The sequence below is a fragment of the Natator depressus genome, chromosome 6 (assembly GCF_965152275.1).
Source record: "Natator depressus isolate rNatDep1 chromosome 6, rNatDep2.hap1, whole genome shotgun sequence".
Classification (NCBI taxonomy): Eukaryota; Metazoa; Chordata; order Testudines; family Cheloniidae; genus Natator; species Natator depressus.
The window spans coordinates 69,987,144-70,012,232 of record NC_134239.1 but is presented as its reverse complement, the minus strand read 5'-3'; the positions used below and the strand labels follow the sequence as shown (position 1 = coordinate 70,012,232).

The 25,089-nt window shown below is 45.8% G+C and overlaps 1 protein-coding gene across 5 annotated transcripts in view; it reads left to right on the top strand.

Annotated features, from left to right (window-relative positions):
- The window catches only part of TYRO3 (TYRO3 protein tyrosine kinase), a 110,067-nt gene that overhangs the window by 54,276 nt on the left and 30,702 nt on the right, over positions 1-25,089 (top strand). For all 5 annotated transcript variants that reach the window (XM_074955668.1, XM_074955667.1, XM_074955666.1 and 2 more), the window contains 10 exons: positions 749-835; positions 5,265-5,380; positions 7,770-7,947; positions 8,957-9,099; positions 10,890-11,034; positions 17,974-18,103; positions 18,331-18,431; positions 19,907-20,002; positions 22,457-22,537; positions 24,245-24,337. In XM_074955668.1, coding sequence (XP_074811769.1) covers positions 749-835; positions 5,265-5,380; positions 7,770-7,947; positions 8,957-9,099; positions 10,890-11,034; positions 17,974-18,103; positions 18,331-18,431; positions 19,907-20,002; positions 22,457-22,537; positions 24,245-24,337 — 1,170 coding nt within the window. The remainder of the gene's footprint in view (positions 1-748; positions 836-5,264; positions 5,381-7,769; positions 7,948-8,956; positions 9,100-10,889; positions 11,035-17,973; positions 18,104-18,330; positions 18,432-19,906; positions 20,003-22,456; positions 22,538-24,244; positions 24,338-25,089) is intronic.

Below are 25,089 nucleotides of genomic sequence, written 5' to 3'. Positions count from 1 at the left end.
AGATGTGGACAAATAGTCACTGGAGACAAAGGGCCTAATCCTCCCTTGCCCTGTGCCTGGTTTAGTCATTTACCCCGGTGCAAAGGGGTGTAAAATGACTCCATTCTGATTTAGTAGCATTTTACGTGCACTTTGTCCGCATTTTGCACTGGGGTTAATGGCTACCTACGGTGTACGGCAAGGGACAATTAGGCCCTAAACTGACGGTACAAAACTCTGTTTACTCATGGCTCAAACTGGATTCCTACCCTACCCTACCCTAGCCTGAAAGCTGATTATTATTTGGATTGTGATAGTGCCCCAGGGTCCTGATGAAGATCAGGGCCACATTGTTCCAGGCATGGTCCTTGCCCCAGAGAGCTCCCAACCAGTGAGTGCCACAAACAGTAGGAGGGACAGGGTGGGGAAGAAGGCCGAGGTTAACAATAATGAGATGGCAACCATGACGAGAGAGCTGCCAGCCTAATGTTTTGATCTCCTTCTTCCCAAGGTCCCTCTCTCTCCTTTGTTGTGCTGCAAAGTGCTGATATGGGCTCGTCTACAGTGCCACATTCCTCTCCCTTTTATAATGATCAATTGACACATTAATTACACTAAAATCCACCTGCTTTTGGTTGGCCCCCAGTTTTGCCCCCCGTTGCACGTACAGTGTGAGCTGGATGTCAGACATAACCATGATTTTGTGGTTGAAGCTGGACTCTACAGCAGTTTGTGTTGCTTTCTTTGTCTTGCCTTGGCTGATATCCAGGTATTAATCAGAGCACGGTGTTCTCCTGCGAAGCCCACAACGTAAAGGGACTGTCTTCTTCTCGGACAGCCACTGTTCGGATTAAAGGTGAGAGAGCCCCAGCGGAGAAGAATTGGGGGTGGGGGAGGAGGGAGGGAAGCTGTTGCTGAGCTGTCTGAAAACCAAGCTGAGAGGAGCTCTCAGCAGATGGAACAACACACTGTGCTGTAATGGCTGCTCACTGCTTGATATGCAGGCCCATTCCCCGGCAGTGAAATTGGCAATTGAAAACAAACCACAACTGGAAACATGATGTCAGATAACAGATTTGCCTTGTAAAGTGGAGAGTCAGGGCAGCAGAGCTGTTCGCACGAGGTGGGCTAGATGTAATCTAAAGTGTAAATGAGGAAATAGTCCCTTTCCGGAGATAGAGGGGTCTCTTTGGAGCTGAAGATGCCTTTTCCTCTTGTGCCAATGCACTGGCCTTGCATTAGATGCTGAAAAGAGAGAGGCCAAAGTCAGAGATCACCAGGGACCATTAAAATCAACAGATTGACACTGATTTTATGGATTTCTGTGTTCTCTACCCTTTAAAATCTCATTTAAAATAAATAATTTCTAGCCCTTCTGTGAACATCTGTCATTCTGTGAGTCCCTGAGCCCTTGTCAAGTTTTCTTTTCAGACAGACTGAAACAATAGAGACCCAGGAGCGGCCAGCTTTCCCCCTTCATCTTAGGTCCTATCTGCCCTTGAGTTTTTGGTTGTGTTTGAACATTTGTTAACTGCATGATTGTAAATTCTAGTATAGACAAGTCACAAACATTTGTTCCAGGCTGCAGCCTAGAGTTGAATGTGACTAAGAGCAACTGTTTGTGTCTATACTACAATTTATGATCGTCTTAGTTAATGTGTTAAAATACCCCTTTAAATTCAACTATAGACCATACTCTTCGTGGGGTGTGTTTTTCTTTATGTTGACACTTGTATCTGCAAGATACAGGCCAAGAATGCAACACTTTGTTCTGTTGTGATTTATGACTGACTTAGAAAGCGTTTAGTGTTGTCAGCCTAAGGACTTGTCTACTTGGAGAAATTAACTGGAATAGCTAGTGCAGAATAGGTATTCCACAATAGCTCTTCTGGAACAACTCCCTCTTGGACTCTCGGATTCCAGAATAATAGTGCCTTTTCCCTGTGTAGCTCACTCCGCAAAGCTACTGTGCTATAAATTCACCTCCTATTTTTCATCAAAAAAATTGACATACATCTTTAACAGTAAATTACCATGTAAATAATTAGGCTGGGTGAAGACTGGCACATATCCTTAACGGATCTAGAGTTCTCATATATTTCATAATAATTATACTTTGCCACAACATAGCACCTCCTAGCCAAGGTTCTCAGAATGCTTCACAATCAGAAATCAATGAATAAATCCCCACAACACCTCTGTGAGGAAGGTATTGTTCCCATTATAGATGGGGAAATCGAGGCACCGAGACATTAAATTGTTCACCAAATGTCATACAAATTGGTGAGAGACCCTGAAAAGAACCTAGATTTTAAAATTTCCAGTCCTGTGCTTTAGCCATATGTGTCCTAGCTGGTATTCTTCACAAATATGCCTAAGAAAGTTGCAGTAAAGTGAAGTAAGTGGGGAGGCTTTAAAAAACCCAGTGTCTACAGATCTGATTCTGCTCCCATTGAGACACTGGCAAAACTCCAATGGCTTCAGTGGGAGGAAGAGCAGACTTGAAGGGTGCTCGTTTAGGCCATGATCCAGCAAACACAGATGTGCTTTACTCTGAAAATGTGAGTAGTCCCATTGGCTTCCATGGGGTTACTCAAATGAGTAAAGGAAAGCACATGTATAGGGGCAGGATTGGGGCCTTACAGTTTCACAGATGTAGAGGCTGGTGGGGACTCTGGCATCTGTCCCCAGTTTATTACTGACTCTTTTCATCTGTGTCTCCAGGGACAAACATTTTTTATGGGACATTTACAAACAGTTTCCTCCTATTATTGTCATCATGTGTTTGCCATAGAGCCCCCAATGTGCTAGGTACATTCTAAACAGAAAACTGTGGTTACTGTAGCATTTACAGGCCCCACTCAAGTTCAAGGACCCATTGTTCTAGGCCATCTACAAACACACAGTAAGAAGCTATGTCTTCACTGCAGAATTAACTTCAGTTATCTACATTCCAAGTAATTCCCCTCTAGTTAGCTTAACTCACAAGAAAGCAGCCGAACTGCCAAGTAACACTCCAGCTGCTGTGTCCATACTGGTGCTACGTGCACTCGGGTATGGACTTCTTGGGACATAGCCCATGGTTCTTAGCACTGCAGTAAACTGAGCCTCTATTAATTCTATCCCAGTAATTGCGGGAGAACTTGTTTGTGCTTTCTGGACACACAGGGGAATTGTGGGAAGGCACTGGAGGACTAGCGCCACTTGAGTGGTGCTACCGAGATCCACGCTACAGAGTGGTCATGTGAGCAGTTGATGACCAGTAGAGTTTCAGTCTGTACCCCCTGAAATAACAGCCAACTTGAGTTAAAAGCATCACCACGCTGGAGTTAAGGATTTGTGTGTGGTCAGGACTCAAGTTAGGGGCAACACTTGATTTATAATTCGATTTAGGTTTGCAGTGAAGACAAGCCCAGAGACAGTTCTTGCCCCAAAGAGGTTACAACCTAAATAGCCAAGACACAGGGCTGGGAGATACTAAAAATTATCATCACCTTTATCACAGGGAAACCAAAACCCGGAGTTGTGAGTGATTTATTCTGGCTCACACAGGAAGCCTATAGAAAGGCTGAGAACTGAACGGAGATCTCCTGATTCCCCGTCCCGTGCCTTAACCACCAGAGAGTCCCTTCTTTCCAGGAGGCCCAGTTTCAGTCCTGGAACCTGTAGCTAGTTATAGAATGATGAAGGCCTGCTCACTCTTGGAATGAAGCAGACATTCAGCTCCAGTGTATGCCACCCTCTCTCACAGCCCTCAGTGTCAGAGGGATGTGGGAGAGGGCTGGGCAGGACTAGGGTGTTCTGCACTTCAGCTGCAGGTTGGCCTCTTGGGGGCTGTTGCAGCCAAGCATAAATGAGAGTAGACCTGAAGCTCCTTCAACTGATGGAAGTGGTAGAGTGGGACTCTGGCAGGGCCAAGAATGGGACAGGTGTAAAGGTGATTTAAAATCACCTTTCCTCCCCCTGTTGCCACTGGCCACAGCCAGGGAGAAATGGGGATGTCTCTGGCTGATAGACTGAGACATGCCCCTGCCCTAAGGATTTTAAAGTCTTTGAAACAGGACACATGAAATCACCCCTAGTAGAGGGTGATACGGAGATGATTGTGTCGGAGAACAAGAGAGATGTAGATTTTAAGGAAGGATCTGTAGGTGGGAGAGGCACTTGCCAGGCATGAAGTTAGTGATTGGTTCAAGCGTAAGATGCAGCACGAATGGAGAGACAAAGCCAATAGTGGGAGAAGAGGACAATGGGAATGCTAAAAGGCAAGGCTTGGGAAAGACAAATGGAATGAGAGGGAGATTAGGATTAAATGGGTGGAGAGAAAGTGCAGGGGACTGAAAGTGAGGACAAGGAACTTGCATTAATGCATTAAAAGACTGGAAGCCAATGAAGAGATTTAGGTGAATGGGCAGAGTGACATTGTAAGAACTAGGTAGTGAAGCTCCATTCATGCCTTGTTAGGGGAGGAAGGATACTCATGTTAAATTACTAGTCTGGGGAGCGTGGTTCTGTTCCCAGCTTTGCCACTAATTTGGAGTCTGACCTTGGGCAAATCATTTAACCTCTCCATGCCTCAGTTTCCCTATCATAAAATAGGGTGCTTTGTGGGCTAGTAACCATAACCCTGGGACTACCAACTCAAGTTCCATTTGAAAATGTTTGAGAGAAAAGTCTGGAACAACTGCCATGTGTTTGCATATATCTTCAATAACCAAACAGTGAATAAGTTCACTGTTAAGCAGGAATTAGAATAGTGTGAGCAATTCCATCTGGCAGCTCTCAGGGGCCATCTCCAAAGGCCTGACTTCAGTGGGCTCAAGATCAGAGGCAGTGGGTGGCTAGGACTAGAGGGGGCTCAGCTGTCCCAAATCTATTATCTGAGCCATCGTGCACACCTGCCCAGATCGGCAGGCAAAGCCCCATGGCTGGTGGTGCCACAGCCAGGAAGAAAGCGGAGTGGGGCATCGCAGGGGGAGGGCATCATAGCGGGAGGGCCCCAGTTGTGCACAGATGGGTGCATCAAGTGACGCTGTGGTGGGCTACTCTGGATCTGTGAGCAGTGAGAGCCGATGGGCCAGAGCAGGGAGCTGGGCTCAGCCCCATGGGAAAGCAGCTGCTGCTGCAGGGTGAGTGTGGGGCAGGCTCAGCACCCCCAAAGAATATTTTCAACCACATCCTGTGCTCAAGCCCCAAATCCCCAGACTGTACCCTCTGCCTATTTCCATGTGACCTTCGGCTCAGTTCTGTGTATACCTAAAGAGTTTCCTTGTTTTTTTCTGTAGCCATGCCTCTCCCCCCTTTCAATGTGACCGTAACCCGAGTCACCAGCAGGAATGCCAGCGTGATGTGGGTCCCAGGATTTGATGGCCGCTCTCCCCTTCATTCTTGCACAGTTCAGGTATGGCCCTCGGGACTCTTCATGCATGCACAATGGGATCTCTCTGATTGGTCCGGATCTTGGCACCGAAACAGATGGCCTGATTTTCAGAGGTGCTGAGCTCCTGTTGCTCCAGCTGAAGACCGTGGAAATTGTGGGCGCTCAGCACCTCTGACAATCAGCCCACTTACATATGTGCCTAGCTTTAGGCATCCAAGTTTGCAACATTTGGCCCTGGTGTTACTTGGAAGCTGAGCCACACGTTTGGTGCCAGAGTGCCAAGCAGAGAGAGACAATCAATCCTACAACAATCCAGGCCAGACAAACCAGGCTCATTCCCTCTGCTTGTGCATCTCTCAGGTATGAATATTGGGCAGTGTTCACACAGCCCCCTTTGACTCCCCTCCCCTGTCACAGCTTGATGTGAGCTTCCCTGGAATCCCTATGTGATGCTGAGACACTTTCATTGGAAGGAGGGGATTAGAAGCACAGATGTAAACCTGGAGAACAAATGCAGCATATGCTAACCTGCTTTCTCTCCTGTCCCCTTTGGGGAGGGGCAAGGAAATAGGAGAGTCCGTGCTCTGATGCTTATTCCCTTTCATAAATAAAATAAACCATCGTTGCAGAGACATTTCTTTTTACCCCGCAGCAGAAATGATGCCTGGATGTAAGTAGCTTTCTGTGTCTCTGGTAGTATTTTGTTGTTGCTGCTGCTGCTGCTGTTGTTTGCAGCTCAAAATGAATTTCTTCCTATGCTTTGCAAGGCTGAGTTAGCCCCAGTTGGTACAGTCCATTCTTTCTGGTATGCATGCTCATCAGCCTCACCAATGCTAATCTTTCTGGGGTTTGAGCTCCTCCTCTCTGCTTTGAAGCGGGGAGAGAGGCAGAAAGGGAGCAGAATCAAAACAGCTCAGATTCCATCCACTCACCAGGCTTTAGCATTTCTTAAGCCTCCCAGCCCTTTCTGTGCCCCTGTTTGTATCTCCGATCCGGTGAACTGGACAATAATATTCCCTTTACAGGAAATCGTTAGACTAAGGGAGCTGGGGTTCCCGCAGTGCCGCAGTGGTTTTGGCACTGGCAATCTCATGTTTCATTTTCCCTCCCTCCTCACCCCGCAGCTCTGATTCTGTGAGAGCCGTTGACCCACATTTTCCATGTGAAAATGCATGCCTCTGGCTCCCCGTGAATGAATGATTGTCCTCCTGCTAGGAGGGTGCAGAAAGGGGGGCGCATCGGCTCTGGTTCTTGGGCACCTTGGATACACTATGGGTCAGTGCACCCTTGGAGCTTCTCGAGAAAAGGCTAAAATAGTGCCACTTTTCCTCACTTCAATGCAAGAGGTATTTCAGAGGGCGGGGGTGGGAAACGAATGCAGCCTCTCTGACTCTCCAGAAGCATAAGCAGAATGACAGAATTTAAACGTGAAAGTCTGATAGCTCCCACCCAGCTCCGGATGATATTGACTGGCAACAGGAACAACAAGTCAGCCTATTATGTACTGTAACAGCCTAAGTGTCAATATTATTAGCAAAATAAATTAATGGATCAAAATGGGGCAGAGGACTGTTACATTCGTAGTGGAGATAAAGTTTGCAAAGACGTGTCCCCTTTGTCAAGACTCCTGGGCTTGATCCCCAGCTTCGCTGCTGACTCATGGCGCGTGCGTTTCAGTAAGATGTGCTGAGTTGGAGCTGCCCGGTGGAGTCCGACTATTCTCAGGCCATCAGGGAGTGCTAGTGTTGAACCTGTCTGCCTATAAAAGGGACACAGTGAGAGCAAATGGGATCCAAAATTCAGGTCTGGTAAAACTTCAGTTTTAGAGAAATTAAGGCCTGTAGAAATAATGCCAAGATTCTTTTTCTTTTTAATTCCCGTCGAAAGCTTTTTGGTTTTGAAAGAAAAGTGCTTTTTCTGCAGCATTTGCAACCCAAACGCTGTAGCATTGTGCTAATGCAAGAGACCCTGAAAGTGACATTGATTAGAAACTGACAATGAACAAGAGGGGAGCTGACTGCTCTGTTTTTCTTTGTCTAAGCTTAGAGAAATGCAAAAAGTCAACAAGCAGCGTCAGTAGCATAAAGTAAATTTTGATTTTAAAAATGCCTTTCACTTTTAATAGTCCAATTGTGATTTGTAATGCAGGTGAGGAAACATTTTTAAATGTGGGGCCAGAGCATCAGGTACTTGCATTGAAGTCAATGGAGGGGATGGCCCATGATTTTTAATTTGACAGCATCCCTTTAAATATGGTATTATACTGCTGATTCAGCATTTGTTGCTACTTGGTCCTGAACTGGTTCAGAAATTAGCCATTTGCATGAAACAAATGCCCCATTGTACAGCATGCTCTTGTCGGTCACTCTGCTTATCCTAATATATCTTCTTGCTTTTCCTTATGAAACAGGTTGCTGAGTCACCCGAAAATCACGAAGGCTCTACAGAAATTGTCCCTGTTCCTCCTTTTACCTGTGGTTTACCAGGATTAAAGCACTCCAGCAATTATAGTGTGCGGGTTCAGTGCACTAATGAGATGGGCACCTCCCCTTTCACAGACTGGGTTTATTTTCAGACCCTGGAGATAGGTAAGCAGATGTCAGACAGAGGTTGGAAAAGTTAAAAGAAGTGTTACTATATAACGAGTCTGTTCTGATCTGGGGGGGAAAGCTTGGGACAAACCATTTATAAATTTCATTGAACTCCTCACGGAATCAGAAAGACAAGGAACCTATAGGTCATCAGTTTGAGAATCCACTCTGAAGTCTCCTAAAGTTCTGCTCCAATTATTTGTCTTACTGTGTGTGATACTATTGTCAAAAACTGATAGTAAACAGGATTTTTTTGGGAGGTGGTTCCATATTTATTCTCACCCACTAGTTTCCAGATCAGATTTGCAAGTTTATAAGTCAAATGTGAAAGCTACAAACCCCACTTAGGATCTTAAAATAAAATCAGTAAACCGGGCCAAAGGTATGTCTGGTGACTCATCGCTGGTGTAACTTCATGGAGTCACACCAGGGATGAACTTGGCCCATTCATTCCACTTCTTACATCATCCCCAGTAATAAAAATTCTGCAGTTGGAAAATGGCTGGCAATGCTGATGGGCGAGACAGAATGGAAACTAACTCACCCCCTCTCCCCATAGCTGTATTAGCTGGGCAGGCCTAGCAGGCTTAACGGCTTTCTTGTGGAGCTCCCTTTGTGCTGGTGGATGATACGTTGAGAACCTGAAGCCAGTGTGCAGGCACAGGGCTAGTGTTTGCACGTGCCTGTGCCCTGGTGGATCTCTGAGAGCCATGTGGCCCTTGAGAGTAGGGGGGCGGTAGAGATCTGCAGGGGATGGGGGCTAGCCCCGTGCTTCTTCTGTAGGAGTGAGGAGGTGGGGGCAAACCCCAAACTGCCCAAGGGAAGAATTGAAAGCAAATGTAGGGAAAGGAACCTTGCAGAGATTTTTATTTTTCTCCCCGTACTCTCTCCTTTGGGTTTTCCCCTGAGAGCGGGTGATCTGAGCCTTTTGGTGACTCTCGCGCCTTGGGGGACAGGAGTTCTTGTTCTGCAGTGCAATTGACTGGGTACCACCCTTTGTCTCCAGCTCCAGGCAGCACTCCACAAAACATCCATGTCATCCAGACAGACACTAGCCTGGTTCTGGAGTGGGAAGGAGTGGCTCCGGACATGCTGAAAGAAAATCTACTGGGATACAGGCTGGAGTGGAGTCAGGATAACGTCACGCAGGTAACGTATCCAGAAATCAACCCTGGGGAGGTTGACGGTGACTCCTTCAGGACAGACTTATGGAAAGTTCAAACTGAGTCTTCTAGACCACACTGCCTCTCCTATGCGCTGTGTTGTCTTTGGACTGGATCCTCAGCTGGTGTAAATCAGCATTGCTCCCTTGGTTTCAGTGGAGCTACTCTGATTTACACCAGCTGAGAATTCTGCATTCTCCTGTTCATATCAATTAAATACCATCAGTAAATCTGTGAACATAGTCACTTGAAATTAGTGGGAGTTCTGGGTGTTCAAAATCTGCAACATTGGGGGGGGGTGTAAACCACACACAGTGGCTGCATTGCAAGGCAAGCAGTCCCTTGGATTGATCACTTATATGTAAGATTAACTGTGCTCAGCTATCACAGTGATTGATGGGTGCAGGGTGTTGGAGAATCAGGTCCTGAAGCATTTGAAAATGGAAAGTGGTGTATAAGTGCAAAGTGTTATTACAGTGCGCATATTTCCACATTTCCTTGGGCCCCCACTATGTCCACTTTGCACCCCAGAGCTTTTCTACCAGGACAGCTGGGGATTCGTATCACCCCCTACAAACCCCACCTTTTCCCCCACCCCCCGACAGCATGTGTCAGTGCATGGCTGAATGCACTGTTCACTAGTGATTCCCGGCGGCATAACTACCTCTCGACGGCCAGAGTAAGTTAGCGCAGACCTGAGCTCTGATGCGCATTAAGGCCCAAACCAGTTCCCAGCTGCTCCCTGCATCAGAGACGGGTGAAGGAAAACCACCCCCCTCGCCCTCTTAAGGTCCTGCACCAAGCAGTTTGGCCAGTGTGTTGGATCTGGGCCTTCTATCTCCTGTGGCTTGTTTGTTTTTCAAATGCCAGTGATACAGTAGTATTAACAACTGCAAATTATGTGAAAGGGGGTTAAAATCCTTTATTTCATTCAGTGATTAAGGGAGTTTAAAAGGGCACTGCCAAGGGTCTGGCCCCTAAGTTTGAACATCAATACTTACTTTTCCCTGATACCTGCTTTTGACATTTATGTGATCCTTTATGGTGGTTTCCCACTTCCATACAAATGCTTTGCCAGTGACCCTGTAATGATGAGCAAGCCTGCAATAACAGACGGGGGGGGGGGGGGAATTACACGTGCACCAATTTCACACCAGTACAGGCCCACTGACTTTGGTGGAATTCCTTCTGAATTATATCGGTGGGAGAGGAAAATCAGGCCCATATTGGTAGCCAAAAAGTTTCAAGGCTCTATTGTAAGTGATGCATGTAAAAAGGATCTTAAAAATTATAGCAAATACCTTGGCCATGTGCTCTTCAGTGAAACTTGGCTACAACTGCTGGATGGTGATTGGAATTTGGCAACACGTTAAAACAAACAGAATTTATTTTTCTGATTAAACTGGCAGTGGCTTTGCAGCGTGTTACAGCAGCTTTATGTCTTTGAAGCAGGAGGAACTGTGTATTTGAAAAGGACAAAAGAATATATTTCTGTAGCTATTTTCAGCCAAAGACCTCAAAGCATTCATTAATTAAGCCTCACAATGTTCTTATGAGCTAGAAAGATATTAGTGTTAGCCATTTTAGAGATGGGGAAGCTAAAACACAGAGGAGATGAAGCCTAAGGTAACACAGCCAGTCAGTGACAGAAACAGGAGGCAAATCCAGAAGTCCTGACTCCAGGCCTTGCTCTAGCCTCTGGACACAATGATCTATTTTAATAATAATAAAAAAAGCACAGTTTCCCCCGATTCCTTTGTTCTTGTCTGCTTTCAGGGGGAAATGACAGTACAAGAGACTAAAGCCAATCTTACGACATGGAATCCCCAGAAAGACCTTATAATCAGAGTGTGCGTGCTGAACTCAGCTGGCTGTGGACCCTGGAGTGACACCTTATTGGTTGCAGCCCAGGAGGTCGTAGGTGAGTAGCAGGATGATTTTAGTTTATTTTTGCTATGGCAATGCTCTCTCATAAGCTGGGAAACAGTGATTGCTGCTGGTCCCACTGTATCTTGCTGGCCTGGTGCCTTTCAGTGCGCACAACTGACCAAGCAGCATGGCTACATACACAGTACATTTCATTGAACAAAACAGAATTTAAATAACCTTTAAAGTTCTGGCATGAGCAAAACAAGTCCCACCTGCTGCTGTCTTCTTTAGCTGATGCCGCAGCGGGTAGCACATGGAAGAGGGAGGGAGATATAATTCAAGAGATAAAGGCCAGGGCCTGATTCTTTTCTTGCTTAGGCAGTGTCCACACACATTTGCCTTGATTTAGTGAAACCAGTGCAGTCCCCCATGTGGAGTCTCTTCTCTTGATTTAGTTTAAAGCAAAATCATTCAGGTTTAATCCAAGTCCCCACACAGCCTTTTGCACTGGCATAACTAAATCCGTTTAAAATCACACCTTATATTAAACTGGAGCAACCATGCATGTAGACACATCCTTATACAGGAGTAAATCTGGGGTTATTTCACTGGAGTCAGTGGGTCAGGTCTACAGCTAGTATACATCAGCATGTCAATGGAATGGAGCGATGCCAATTTATACCAGCTGAGGACATGGCACTGTGGAGTTACAATGGTGCAAGTGAGAGGAGGCTCGGGCACAGTGAGCATGACATAGGACTGACCGTGCTGGGTCAGACCAACAGTCCATCTCGCCCAGTCTCCTGTCGTCCAACAGTTTCCAATGCCAGGTGCTTCAAAGGGAATGAACAAAACAGGGCAATTTCGAGAGAGCCGTCCCCTGTTGCCCAGTTCCAGGTTCTGGCAGCCAGAGGTTTAGGGACATTCAGAGTATGAGGTCGTGTCTCTGACCATAGTGGCTAATAATAATTGATGGACCTGTCCTCTCCATTTCCTTTCATCATGTGTGATCCCCTACTCCTAGGCAAAGGCCCTCAATCTGAATGCAGGGGAGAATCTAGCTCAGTGAGTGCAAAAGGGCTGCAAAACCCTGACGTTGTGATATGGAAGCACTTTTCCCCTGTGTTTCACTTGGCATAAATGATTTTGGACGTGCAGGGCAGTAGGCAATCAAGCCCTATCTCATCTTTGTGCATTTTTTTTTACCGCGTTTGCTTTGAATGTGGTAGTTTTTACTGACCCTTAGCCCCCATATGCTGTTTCAGTGTCACTTTTTATAGTTCATTTCCTGCATTAAAAATCAACTCTTGGATGGGTCTCATTTAAAAATATATAATGAATTGTGTGGCTCTGGCGTTCATGAAAGTGACAGACTAATAACATTGGGGCAAATCCTGAATTCCAGGAGAAATCCTACCTCTCCCATCCCTTGTTCCATACTGATTCGGATGACAGATGGACCTCCATGCCCGATGATGATATTATTATTATTATTTATTATTATTTGCAAATCAGAATTGGGGTCCCATTGATTTTCAATGAGATTTAGGCTCCTAAATGTCTTCACTTTTGAAAGTGGGACTTAGCCATCTAAATCACTTAGGCCTTGCAATGCTGATTGAGCAAAGCCCCAAAAATACCTTTCAATATCTGGGCCTTACAGTCTAAATAGACCAGACAGACAAAGGTCAGGAGGAAAGAATGTGGCATATATACAGGTGATCGGGATTTCTATTCTATTTTATATAAGTTCTTAGATTGCGCTCCTGACCATAGCATCTGAGCTCCTTCTAGTCATGCATTAAGTAACATGACTAACATCTGTCATGAGTTGTTTGCCCTCTCATTCTCTCCACTGGGGGAGAAATGTGTTCAGTGGAGCATTTTATCTTGGTAGGATTTGGGGGAGGGAGTGTTTTGTTTTTTAAATATCCATGTTGCAATGTATTTATAATAGAGAAGACAAGGTCAAAGAAATGCAACTTGCACTTAGTTCTTGGGGGAGTTCATTCCACAGCCCTGAGGTGGCCCCCAAGAAAGTTCTGTCTCCTACACAGAGGAGCTTTACCCTTGTTATTGAGAGTTCTATTGGGTCAGAGAAGTGAAATTGTCAACCACAGTCTTCATCCCAGAACTTGAGGTGGTCTTTCAGATATATGGGCCCAAACCATGGAGCTCCTTGAAAATAAGGATCAAGACCTTGAACTGGATTCGAAATTCTGTGGGAAGCCAGTATGGAGAATGGAGGACAGGTCTGATGTGCTTGCAGAAGCCTGTGTTACTGAGGAGACGCGCTGCAACCTTCTGTGCTAGTTGGCGTTTCCTAAATGCTGAAGGCTTGTGCCCAAGTATATCAGATAGCTGTAGTTCAGCTGAGAGGTGATGAAGGTGTGAATAATTGAGGCCAGGTCATGGTTCACCAGGATGTGATAGAGTCTCCGAGCCAACTGGAGAAGACAGAAAGTGTTATGCACAGATGCTGCTATGTGAGAGCTTAGCATCTGTGAGGAATACAAGATGACTCCTAAACTACACACTAAACTGGCCAATTTTGTGTAGCCTCCACTGTGGATGCAAACTTTTCAAAGCACTTTCCTCTTCTGACCAGCATCACCTGTTTCTTGCTCAGGTTCCGCTTCAACCAGCTGTTCTTCATCCATGAGCTGATCTCGTCCAAGCACTGCTCCACTTTGGCAGTAGCAGTGTGGTTGTATGTGGTAAAGGATAGGTAGAGATGTGGTAAAGGATAGGTAGAGCTGTGTGTCATCTGCATATTGCTGCCATTTGAGTCTGTATCATCTGAACGGTTCACCTAATGGCTGCATGCAGATGGTGAAAAGAAGCAGAGAAGAGAATTGATCGTTGTGAGATTCCAAGGATTCCACAAGTGATGGAAGTGCAGTTTTCCATCACTACTCTTTGGGTATGTCCCTCCAGAAGGACTCAGACCAATTTGTACATTACTTTGGATCCCTGCCAACTCTCTCATGCAAGACAGCACAATCTTATTGTTAAAAGCATTGAATGCTGCAGAGAGATCCAGGAGAATGAGAATGGATATCTGCTTCTATCCACTGACAGGAGGAGATCATCCATTAGTGCCACTAAAGTGGTTTCAGTTCCAGGTCCTCGCATGAATCCGGATTTTGCCAGGTCTGTGACATTAGCTCCAGATAGAGGAGCTTGTAGTTGGCTTTTGGACGCAGGATGAAAGCAGTGCTGCCAGGGATGATGGGTGGCACGTGTCCTGTTAGCACTGTGTTTATTTTTTCCATTTGGTTTGGGGTTTGTTTTGTTTTGTTTTGTTTTAATGACATACCCTGGTGTGAGCTGGGGAACGGGTAAGGGAGGGATTAATAAGGGCCTGGGTGTGGGAAAAGGAAGGGCAATACGTAGGGCAGAGACTCTCACTGTGGTGGAGGGGGGAGATGAAGAAAACAGCCAATCAGAAGGGAAGAAAAATGTCCAGCATCAGGATGTGAGGCAGTGGGGAGAGTCTTCCTGAAGGTTCCAAAAGCTTCAGAATTGCTGTTGCTGCTCCCAGCTCCTGCTAGGGAGAGGAGGCTCTTTGCTCCCAAGGGGCTAACTTCACTTGGGGTTTCTTTCTCCCCCAGCCCATGTGACTAAGATTTGAGGGAGAAGCATGAGCCCTGGCGCCCTGGGTGAAAGGGTGGACCGGGGGAGGGGGGGAGTGGTGGGGAGAGCCCAGCTAGGTTTTACCAACCACTACCCTCTCTGTTGCTGCTAATGATGCTTTTGATGATTAAGCCAGCCACATAGCCCTCTAAAGCCCCATGCTTGCAGTGAGATCAGCAATGGTGGTCATCTGTGCCACGCAGCGTTCATGACGGGATTGGCGCCTATGCCTTCAACGGAGGGCTTAGGTGGGACTGAAGGGCTGGCTCCCTGCACAGGGTGAGCGTTACCTTCAGCCAGGCAGCGTTCCCTATGTGTCTTTCACAGGGCAGCCACAACGAGAAAATCACCTTCAAGAACTGGAAAATGTGACTGGAAAATCACTGAAACTGGCAGGGGCCTCTGGGGCATGTGTTGTGCCTGAAGCTGCGTTTATCTCATTCTTGTTAGCTGACTAGATTTCCAGGGGATGGTGTCCCTTTAAATCGGAATGAGATCACCATAAAAATTTGTTTTTGTCTCAAAAATTGCTTTTTAAAAAAAAAAAAAATCTCTAGACTGATACTTGTTGTGGCCAAGAGTTGGCCCATGACCAAGGGCCCAAAAGCAGGGAAATAGGGTTATTTATAGAAATGCTGACAGGCCCTAAACTATAGAACTGCAGAACTAATGTCATTTTGTTCCAGGCCTGTGCCTGAGAGAAAAGAAAAGTGGCTGACTTTCCAAAAATAGCTAGCTGGCACTGGATACACTTTGCGGGGGTGCTCTGTGTGCAAAATGCCAAGAGTGGGTCATTAACATCTCCCTGGGCTGTGGTAGGGGTGGCTAAGCTTATAAAAACTTTAAATCATGTCACATTGCAGAGTGCCAGTTGGAGCTCTGCTTTCTACCCATAGGAATTTCTTACTCAGATAGAAGCACCTGGCACAAATATTACAGGGACATGGGCAGAATGGTCTAATCGGTTTTCTATCTCTAATGTTTATGATCATGTACTCAGGGGGACCCTTAGGATGTACTCTTTGTACATCCTTGGGGTGAAAGAACTGCAAAGCTAATAAAAACCAGTGCTCTCATAACACCAGAATGCTCCTCGGTGCTCATGTAAGCAAATATATAATTCTGCCTCATGCAGCACTGTCCATAAGATACCTTCCACAGACAGAGACATGGGGTGGAGCGTGAGGACCAGACACAATCCGTGCCAGCCAATATTAGGGAGGAGGAATCAGGGCAGCCAGCTTCAGCAGTGTTACTGAGCATGCTCAGTCCGTGTGCACATGCTCAGTACAAGCCAAGCAACAAATCTGGGGGGACGTGACACCTCTGGTGAGGAGGCAACTCTTGCTGTCTTTACTCGGGCTGCAATGCTTCCCTCTAGTTTAACAGGAAGAAGGGATGTAACTGGGAACATCTGGAGGGGGATCCTATAGCTCTAGGACACGCGCTTCCCTTTCCTCCAACCTTATGGATAAATTGTGCAATTGACACTCCTTGGTTCAGGAGGGGTCAGAGCTAAGGGGATGGTCACTCTGCAGCACTGACCCCTTCTGTCGTGCACAGAGGTCAGACTGGGGTGGTACATGGTGATTCGCCATTCTAATATGTCTCTGCTGGTCCTAGAAGTTTCTTTAGAATTTAGTTTTCCCCCCCGCAAAAAGGAAGTTTCTAGCCTTTCTGGTTTTGAAGGAGACTTTCTGCATGTGACCCAAAGTGATATCTTCAAACAGACTGAAACAATAGCTTTGAGAGAGGTGCGAACTGCCCTCCTTTGTCTCAATGTGGCGTTATCATTAGGTTCCAGAATAGGCTAAAGGTGACTAAGAAGATGTGAGTACTGATAAATGGACACCAAATCTCATTTACACCAGTGCAACTAAAGCTCTGATAGCTTTTACACAAGCATAGGGGTATTAGCCTCCATTTCCTGGATTTATTCCAGCTCAGGAGTTTACACTGTCTCCTTACATTTCCCCAACTTGTTACATTAATTATTCTTTGCTCCATAAAAAATTCCACACCAGGGTTATACAATTCAACCGATACAGAAGGCCCAGAAATGCCTTCACCAGACAAGGCTCCACCAGCTATAAGAATGCCGGACTCCCTTCGGCCGGCACCCATCAGAGCAGATAGGACCCATGGAGAGAGCTTCCTCCTGTTCTCAGCCCGTTGGACTGCTACTTTTTCCAACCAGTGGTGACTGGAGTAGTCAGCAAGAATTCCATAGAATTCCACAGACCCCTCACAGATCATTCCCCTGAGCCTCCCTCTTGCAGAAACTCATAAAGCAACAGTCAGATGATGGAGTTTATCAAGCCAGTGCCAAGGCTGGAGAGATGCCCAGAGACCTGTTCCACATTCTTCTCCCATCCCCAAATAGTTGGGAAGCATTAAGGTTATCCTGGATTTGAAGAACTGGAATAAATTAGTAAAAATATCACAATTCCAGTTGAGACAGCAATGGGTATTTAGAGACCATATATCAGCACTCATATCTTGTTGCTGAAGTCGCTCCATACATTTCCTGATCAGGCAGGTTCTAAGGTTCTCCTGTGCTTAGGGACATTTGCAATATAGGGCCTATCCTTTGGCCTCACCCCTTCCCCAAGTATATTCACAAAGATATTTGTTCTGGAGGCAGCTCTCAGTCAGAAAGGGGTTCATATCCATCCTTTTCTGGACAGCACACAGCAAAGAGCACTGTCAAAACAGAAGCTAGAACCAATGTTATGATTAGTTTCCTCCAAGAATGGACTCATGGTGGACTTTCAAAAAGTCATCTTACTCAGTTTCGCTTACAAAGAACATCAGAGTCACAATTAATGCCAAGCTCCTCTACTGTCTTTCAGAAGGCCACCAAGCCTGTGAGGTATGCTTGGCATCATGTATAGATAACTTGGCCTGTACAAGACTACTCACTTCAGAGAGAAAACAGAATGAAACCTGTACACGAGCCCACCCTTGTTAAGTAACCTCTTGTCTTAAGAATCCACCCCAATACACACTGAATGAAATTCTGATCTCATTTACAATAAGGTAATCTGGAACAACTCCATTTACTTAATTGCCACGGGTGTAACTAAGAATAGAGTCCACCCACATGATACAGGTCTGCTCCACCTTTGCTAGAAGTTCATCTCAGTTAAGCAGCCAGGTTTTAGATGATCAGTTGAGTAGTTGCTTAAGCCAAGTCTCAGTGTTGATAAGCTTCCCCAAGGCACACAAAGTACAGCAAGATTGTTCTATTAACTTGTAGGGGAAAAATATCTGGGTGAGGTGGATTAATTCAGCTTTTGTTTGTCAAGCATAGATGGTCTCCTACTTTCTAACCAGTGTCTTATCTTCCACCTAGATGGCCAGAGACAACCGCCCTATGGGACATCCTGGGTCCCTGTGGCTTTGGGCATTCTCACTGCCCTGGTTACAGCTGTTGCCCTGGCACTCATTCTCCTTCGAAAAAGAAGAAAAGAAACTCGGTTTGGGTAAGATAGATTCTTTTCATGGTTATGGGTGCTGGAGATGGTGGTCTTCAGCTCCCTCTCCGCTGGGTTTTTCATTCACTGTTTTTTATAATGAAGACTTGTGGCAGATTGAACATTTCTGCTCCATGTTTGGAGCCATTGCATTGTCCGATAGATTTGGATGGAGATATCCCTATAGCAAGGAATGGCCTGTTCATTGTAATTTTGTGCTTCTGTTTGCCTCCTAGACATGTCTTTGGCACTGTGATCGGCAGGGGAGAGCCAGTGGTCCATTTCAGAGCAGCCAGGTCTTTCAACAGGGAAGGCCCAGAGCAGATTGAGGCAACATGTAGGTAAAATGGTCTGAGTGACTTTTTCCAACAAGTCCCATTCACATGTATATCTTGGTCTCGCTCACCTTTCCCTAAAACTCACTCTTTAGGATGAAAAACTGGGATTAACGAGAATGAGGCTCCAGACGTAGTGTGCGCAGGTGCTGAGCATGTTTCCCTATACAGTTCTCATAGCTATTTAAATGCTAAACCTTTGTCTAATCCAGCTCTGGGAAAAGGCTGTCAATAGGGATGGACTGTCTTGTGGACGAATGTCCACAAGAGTCTGGGTTGAGGCCACTGTGTTGTATTTGAAACAAAGTCTACAGAGGTGAAAGGCTAGTGTGTTAGCCTACTTAGTTACATAGCTTCTAGCATTTGATTTTACACTAAGAGAACATCTTCTGGCCGCTATCATTCCATACCACAGTGCAAAGCATAATGGGTCTGATTCACCACTCCATTGCACCAGTGTTCCACTGGTGTGACTCCATTGAATTCAATGTCAGTGGTGTAATGGAGATCAATCAGTTCTAATAATAATAATAGAACAGTCCGTAGCATTAAAAATATGGTACAAACATGAACTAATTAATCAGTATGTGGCAAGGAAGAAATATTAGGCTGCTGTTTACAGATGAGGAGCTGAGTCACAGTTAAGTGGTTTGTGCAAGAGTGAGATCCAGGATTAGAAATTCCATTTTCCAGTTCTGTGTTCCACACTCTAGACTAGATTCTGCAAAGGGGTGGTTCCTTGGAGTAGTGCTGCATTGCTGGACTGGGATGGTTGCAACACATTCCTTTGAGTCTGTTCCTCTGGGGTCAGAAATTGCTCTATTGCCCTAGTGCCCATCATGTATTGTGTATTATCTTATCCATCCTCATCAGGCATAGGGAGACTTGTACTGTGTGTAATAACAGCTAAGGGCCAGATCCTCAACCATTGTAAGCTGGTGCAGCTCCACAGACTCAGTGGAGATATGCTGATTTACACCAGCTGAGGTCCCAAACACCCTCTGGGAAACTAATGCAAGTCTGTAGCTCACGAAAGCTTATGCTCAAATAAACTGGTTAGTCTCTAAGGTGCCACAAGTACTCCTTTTCTTTTTGCGAATACAGACTAACACGGCTGCTACTCTGAAACCTGTCATAATGCAAGTCTGGCTCCTCAGTGTTATTTACTGTACTCTTGTATCCCACTTGCTTTTGGGGTTACCAAGAGCAGTGTTCTCATAGGATTTCCATCACTGCCTCTTTGGCACTGAAAGAGCAATTTTCACATGCCTGAAAGTTATTGGCTTCTTCTCTTGCATGAAGCTCAAGGATGTGGGGAGGAGCTCTCCCTTTTCCCAGGTCACCAACATATAATGTGGGAGTAGGACTGAAGGGCTGGATTATGGGAGCGTGCTAGAGAGCTGGACTCACTGGATGTTCTCATAGAACCTTTTGTCATGCATCCCTCTTTTGATCCCTCCTCCTTTCATTTTTCCAGTGGACAGCATAGGGATCAGTGATGAGCTGAAGACCAAACTCAAGGATGTTCTAATCCAGGAGCAGCAGTTCACTCTGGGAAGGATGCTAGGCAAGGGTGAGTCTGTACCAAAACTTGAACAAGACCTAATACACTCTGATTAACGCCCCGTCTATTTCAACCATCACCAAGTCAGGGGAAGCGGTTACAACCCATTTGTCCCTTGATCCTGCTGAACATGGTTAAATGTTGTAGTTTTAGATGGGCACTAACCATCTCCTGGGTTAAAACAATTCAAGGCTTTGGCTTGATTATGGGGATGTGATTAGGCCACATCAGCTGTTAAGTGTTTTTTAATCAGGTCACGAGACTAAGTTATAGCTATCGTACACATAAGGTTTTACACAGTACTCGTGGTCCACTGGTATGCAAACTTCCTGGGTGTTTTAAGCTAAGGCAGATTGGCTTAAATTTCAGCCATCCCTTCAACTTACAAATGTATACAATGCACCTAAATGGTATGGAAGGAGTTCTATAAAAATTGTATCCCAATAGGCTTTAGAAACTTAAATGAAATAAGGCAGCACAGAGACTACGAGGCACTTTACAAAAAAACAAAACAAAACCCAAGACCAAAAAAAATATATGGATCCAGATTGAAATGTTCTCTGTCTGGGGCGATTTGGGTTTAAAGCATTATAGGGGTAAGTCTGCAGCTGGATCTGAATTTGACCAGAATTTGAGAGTGTTCAGCTCTAGCATTTGAGTTCAGGTTAATCACTAGAAAAATGTAAAGCATTTAATCAAAAGGCCAGCAATTAATCCAAAGGGAAACCGAAGTCAGGCGGCATAGGCAATGAAAAAGGGAGTTGGTTTTCGTTTTGACATAAACAACAGGTTTCTAAGATTAGCTTTAATGCAATTCCCTTCAATCCTGCTCCAGTGAGACTGTTCCCCCCCCCCACACCCACCTCCCCAGCCTCCAAAAAATGTGCTTCTGAAAGTCAGTTTCATGGTAGGAGGATGATCTTCCTGCAGAAAAAAAGGGCTCAGATCTTGATGCTGCTAGGCAATAGAACTTGGGTGTGGAGGCAACATGTGCCTGCCCCTTGTGTCTGGATTTCACTGACAGGTACAGAGGATCATCCCACTGTTGACCCATCTGGCCAGATCCTCAGCTCACATTCTGGTGCTCCTGGGCTGCTTCCATGGTACCAATGAGCTGGAAAGTTGCCCTAACAAGGCACTTGGGCATTCCCTTAGTCTGAGAAAATCCCTAGATGGCATAGGCCTGGTGCCTCCAGTTCTGCACCATCTTCTCCAGGCCCCCAACCCCAATTCTCAGCACAGGGGTGTTGTGGGAGTAGGAGAAGGCATGGGTGCAGTGGGTGGAGTGCCTTGTGCTCTGGTGATCCCTGGCTGTGTAACAGCCTTTGGTTGCCCTTAGGGACAGCATAAAGGTGGTTTTCAACTGTCTTTTACCCCCCACCCCCTCCCACTTTGGTTCCTGTGACCTGATCTTTTGTGCATTGTGATTGTGGAATGACCACATATAGCATTGAGCATGGCACTGGAGAAAAGCTAGCAGAAAGAAGCTAACTTCTATCAGGTCCTTTAACTTGTGGCATAGATGCCAGAACCATCTTGCTCCACTTTCTCACTCTTGCTCTAGTGCTGCTTACTTGGCAGCATTCTGATCTGAAACAATATACCTCAAACCAAGTGCATTCGTCTGCAAGATAAGCGGTTATGAAATCGTGTGGATTTAGCAGCTGGAACTAATCCCATCAGGCAAATCAAAGCTACACTGAAACTAATGCAAACTGATACATTATATTTGTTTTAAATCTGTGTTATGGTTTAAAACCACTTCAGGCCAAAACAACTTTAACATGGTGTAGCCAGCCATGCTTTGTCTACACTGGGGCCTTGTTTTCACTGGAGAAATTTACTGGGGCAAACACCCCCTCAGTCGATTGACGTGTGCTTCCTGTCCACACACAAGTGCTTGAATAGAGTGTCAGGCCAGCTATAGTCAGTGGATGTTAATCCCTGAATTTGCAGAGATAAGGCCCGATTGTGTCTTGGCTGATTGATGAATCCCACTGGCACCGTCATTTGGCTGTCATCTCTGACAGCTGTCACCTTGGAGAGCTTCCTCAGATGAAAACTTCCTTAGTTCTCCAGCTGAGAGACCCCAGCCAAGCCTGATTCAGCCATGCCCCTCGCAATATCCCCTTTCCAGACATACTCCTCAGCTGTGATCCATGACCCTCCCTCCAGCTCTGCACGTCCTCAGTCAGCAAAGGATTGCCAGTTGAAACTGTCCCCTACCTAGCATACCTCCATCACGGTATTTCCTTTCCCTTGGTCATGCTGCCCCGGCCTCCCACGCACACATATGCTCATGGGCTGCTGAATGGGGCTGCTGTAGGAGAAATGGAGCTGGTAGCCATACTCCTTATAGCTCTTCAGCTCCCAGCTTCTGCCTCCGTGATCCCTGGAGTAAACGTGATGTGAATCATCTGTGCTAGCGCTGTCTCCTTACTGCCTGCTCTGGTTATTCCACAGGCGAGTTTGGGTCAGTTAGAGAGGCGCTACTGAAGCTGGAGGATGGCTCTTTCCAGAAGGTTGCAGTAAAGATGTTGAAAGGTGGGTGAAAGCGGGGCTACTTGAAACACTTAAAATAAAATCACTTGGAAAGATTACATTTAGGCTTGGAAGGATTCGATTTTGCTCAGTAAATGTCTATCAACATTGATTTCACCGTACATGCTCCCGCTGAGCCACCTCACTTGTTTTCTGATCCCTTTTCTTTCCCCTTCATCTCTGTCCATTTCTTCTTTAAAATATACTCTTCAGGGCAGGGACGATGCCTCCTTATGGTTTATACAGCACCTAGCACATCCTGGGCACCAGGAGAAGCAAATAGTAAATATTATTACTACTAAGTTCAGAGAATGCCACTCAATTCCTTGATTCTGCACCATACTAAGTCCTATGGCATGAACAATTCCGTCAAGTCTACTTGGCCCTACACAGGTAGCAATGAAGGGCCAAATCCATCCAAATATATCCTGAAGTAAATGGATGAAAGTCTCTGGGCCAAATTCAGTGGTGAAGTAAATAGTAACGTAAGTTATGTGTTGGGTGTAAGTGACAATATAGCAGAACGCCCATTGATTTGGCATTCAGTGGATGTACAAAACAAGCCCAACTTCCATGTTGACTGGGAAGTGGGGTTGTAGCTGGAAAAGCAACTACCAGATAAAGTAGATAAAATAAAGCAGGACATTTTCTCACATACACACACTCACACACTAACCTGCGCCACTCCATCCCTGTCACTCCTGGAGCCAAAGTCAGATGTGGTGTAAATGGGTGCAGCTGCCATTGGCTGAAACAGAAGTTATGCTTGCTTATGCTTGGAGCTGAGTTTGGTCCCCACTGAGTACAAGACTGTAAACTACACTCACTTTTCATTTATTTAATACCAGATTAGTGCAAGTTACACTGTTGTGCCATTTACAAGCATTTTTCTGACCAGCTTGTAAACCTCTGGCTCTGAATCTGATCTCCCAGCAGGTCTTAAGAACTCCCACCAAATTCAGCAGTGACATAAAGGAAGGGGAAATGACATGCTGCACTGAACCCTTAGCTCACTTCACAATCTGGAATAACAGCAGAAAAATCTAGGAAGCTGCTCCAGATTTATACTGTTGTTATCAGATCAGAAACTGGTCAATAAGTAACTTTCACGCCCTTTAATGTCACTGCTGAATTTGGTCCAAGATCTCCAAGGCTGCTGGTGCCAAAGAAATCATCACTCCTGCAAATTAAAAGAAGCAATACTGCTAAGAGATATAAAAGCATTGATCTTTTGTGCCACCAAGGTCATGTATTAAATGGTCTTCCCCATTTTGGACTGGGATTCCAGACTATCTAGTTGGTTGGCAACATCTTTAATCTCTTCTGCCAGGCTATCACCTCCCCCAACACATTATAATTCAGTTCCTTTTAGCTAATTAATTCCCATGTCTTTAAGCCCCACTCATGATTTCTGTGACTTCCAATGAAAGCTGTTGCTGAGAAAAGAGCTGCTAATCGACAGGTTTTTGCTCTGCCAAGAATGAAGTCACCAGATGTCCCTGATGTATGCTTGAGGCTCTCTCCCTGTTCCAACTTCTGTTCTCCCCCTACGTCCCAGGAGAATGTGGCAGGCTAGGCTTTGTTGTGAAATGTTATCTAATTGTGCGTCTGAGACAATGTGTTATGCCTCACAAAGCAAGCTTCTGATAATCATGTCTCTTAATGCTCCTCTGAGTCACTGAGGAAAAATCTTGTGCTTCTGCCTTTCAGCGGATATCTTCACCTCAAGCGACATTGAAGAATTCCTGCGAGAGGCTGCCTGCATGAAGGAGTTTGACCACCCACACGTTACTAAATTGATCGGTGAGCCAGAAGCAGAGTTCTATGGCATAATGTAGTTCCTCCTGCCTTGTCGGATCCCAAACTGCTTCAGAAACTATACACATAAATGAATGCAGACTGTGCAACAGCACTGAGATGCAGCCACCTTCTGGAGTGGTGGGCAGCCGTGTTCAACTGGCCCTCCCCATTGTGTGGGATGTGGGTGTTGCTCCTTTCCAGGCCTACCGGGAGTTGAAGTGTGTGTAATTATAGATGTGTGTGCATGCACACATATATTTTTAATGCAGCTGTAATTGATTTCTCTTAAACCATTTCTCCGTTCTTCCTTGGCTTTTGGAAATGCATTCGGCAACGTTAGCCACAGATGGCCTGGCTGAGAAATGGCTGGTGAAAGGGATATGTTGGATGGGTCAGTGGAAAAAATAGGGGAAAAAATAAACCTTTGTTATCCATCAGATTAGAAACTCCTAAATAGTGAGAAAGAAGACAGCAGGACATTTCCTGCCTTGCTCTAAGGCATTGTGGGGCAATGCAAGCAAAACTCCGAGTGCTCTGTGGTGCAGGTCACCACCCCCTTTGGAGGGATCCTAGGAACTATAGGGCCCAGGCCTGAAGGAGCTGAGTGCCTCCTGAGCTGTGTTGGGCACCTGCAATTCCCCCTGAGGTAGGTGTCTCTGCACCTCATAGGGTCAGGCCCTGAGAGGGAGGGTGGCACATGGAATTCAACCCTCCAGAAACGTGAGTGACCCTGTTGCCCCCAGACTGTTAAGAAG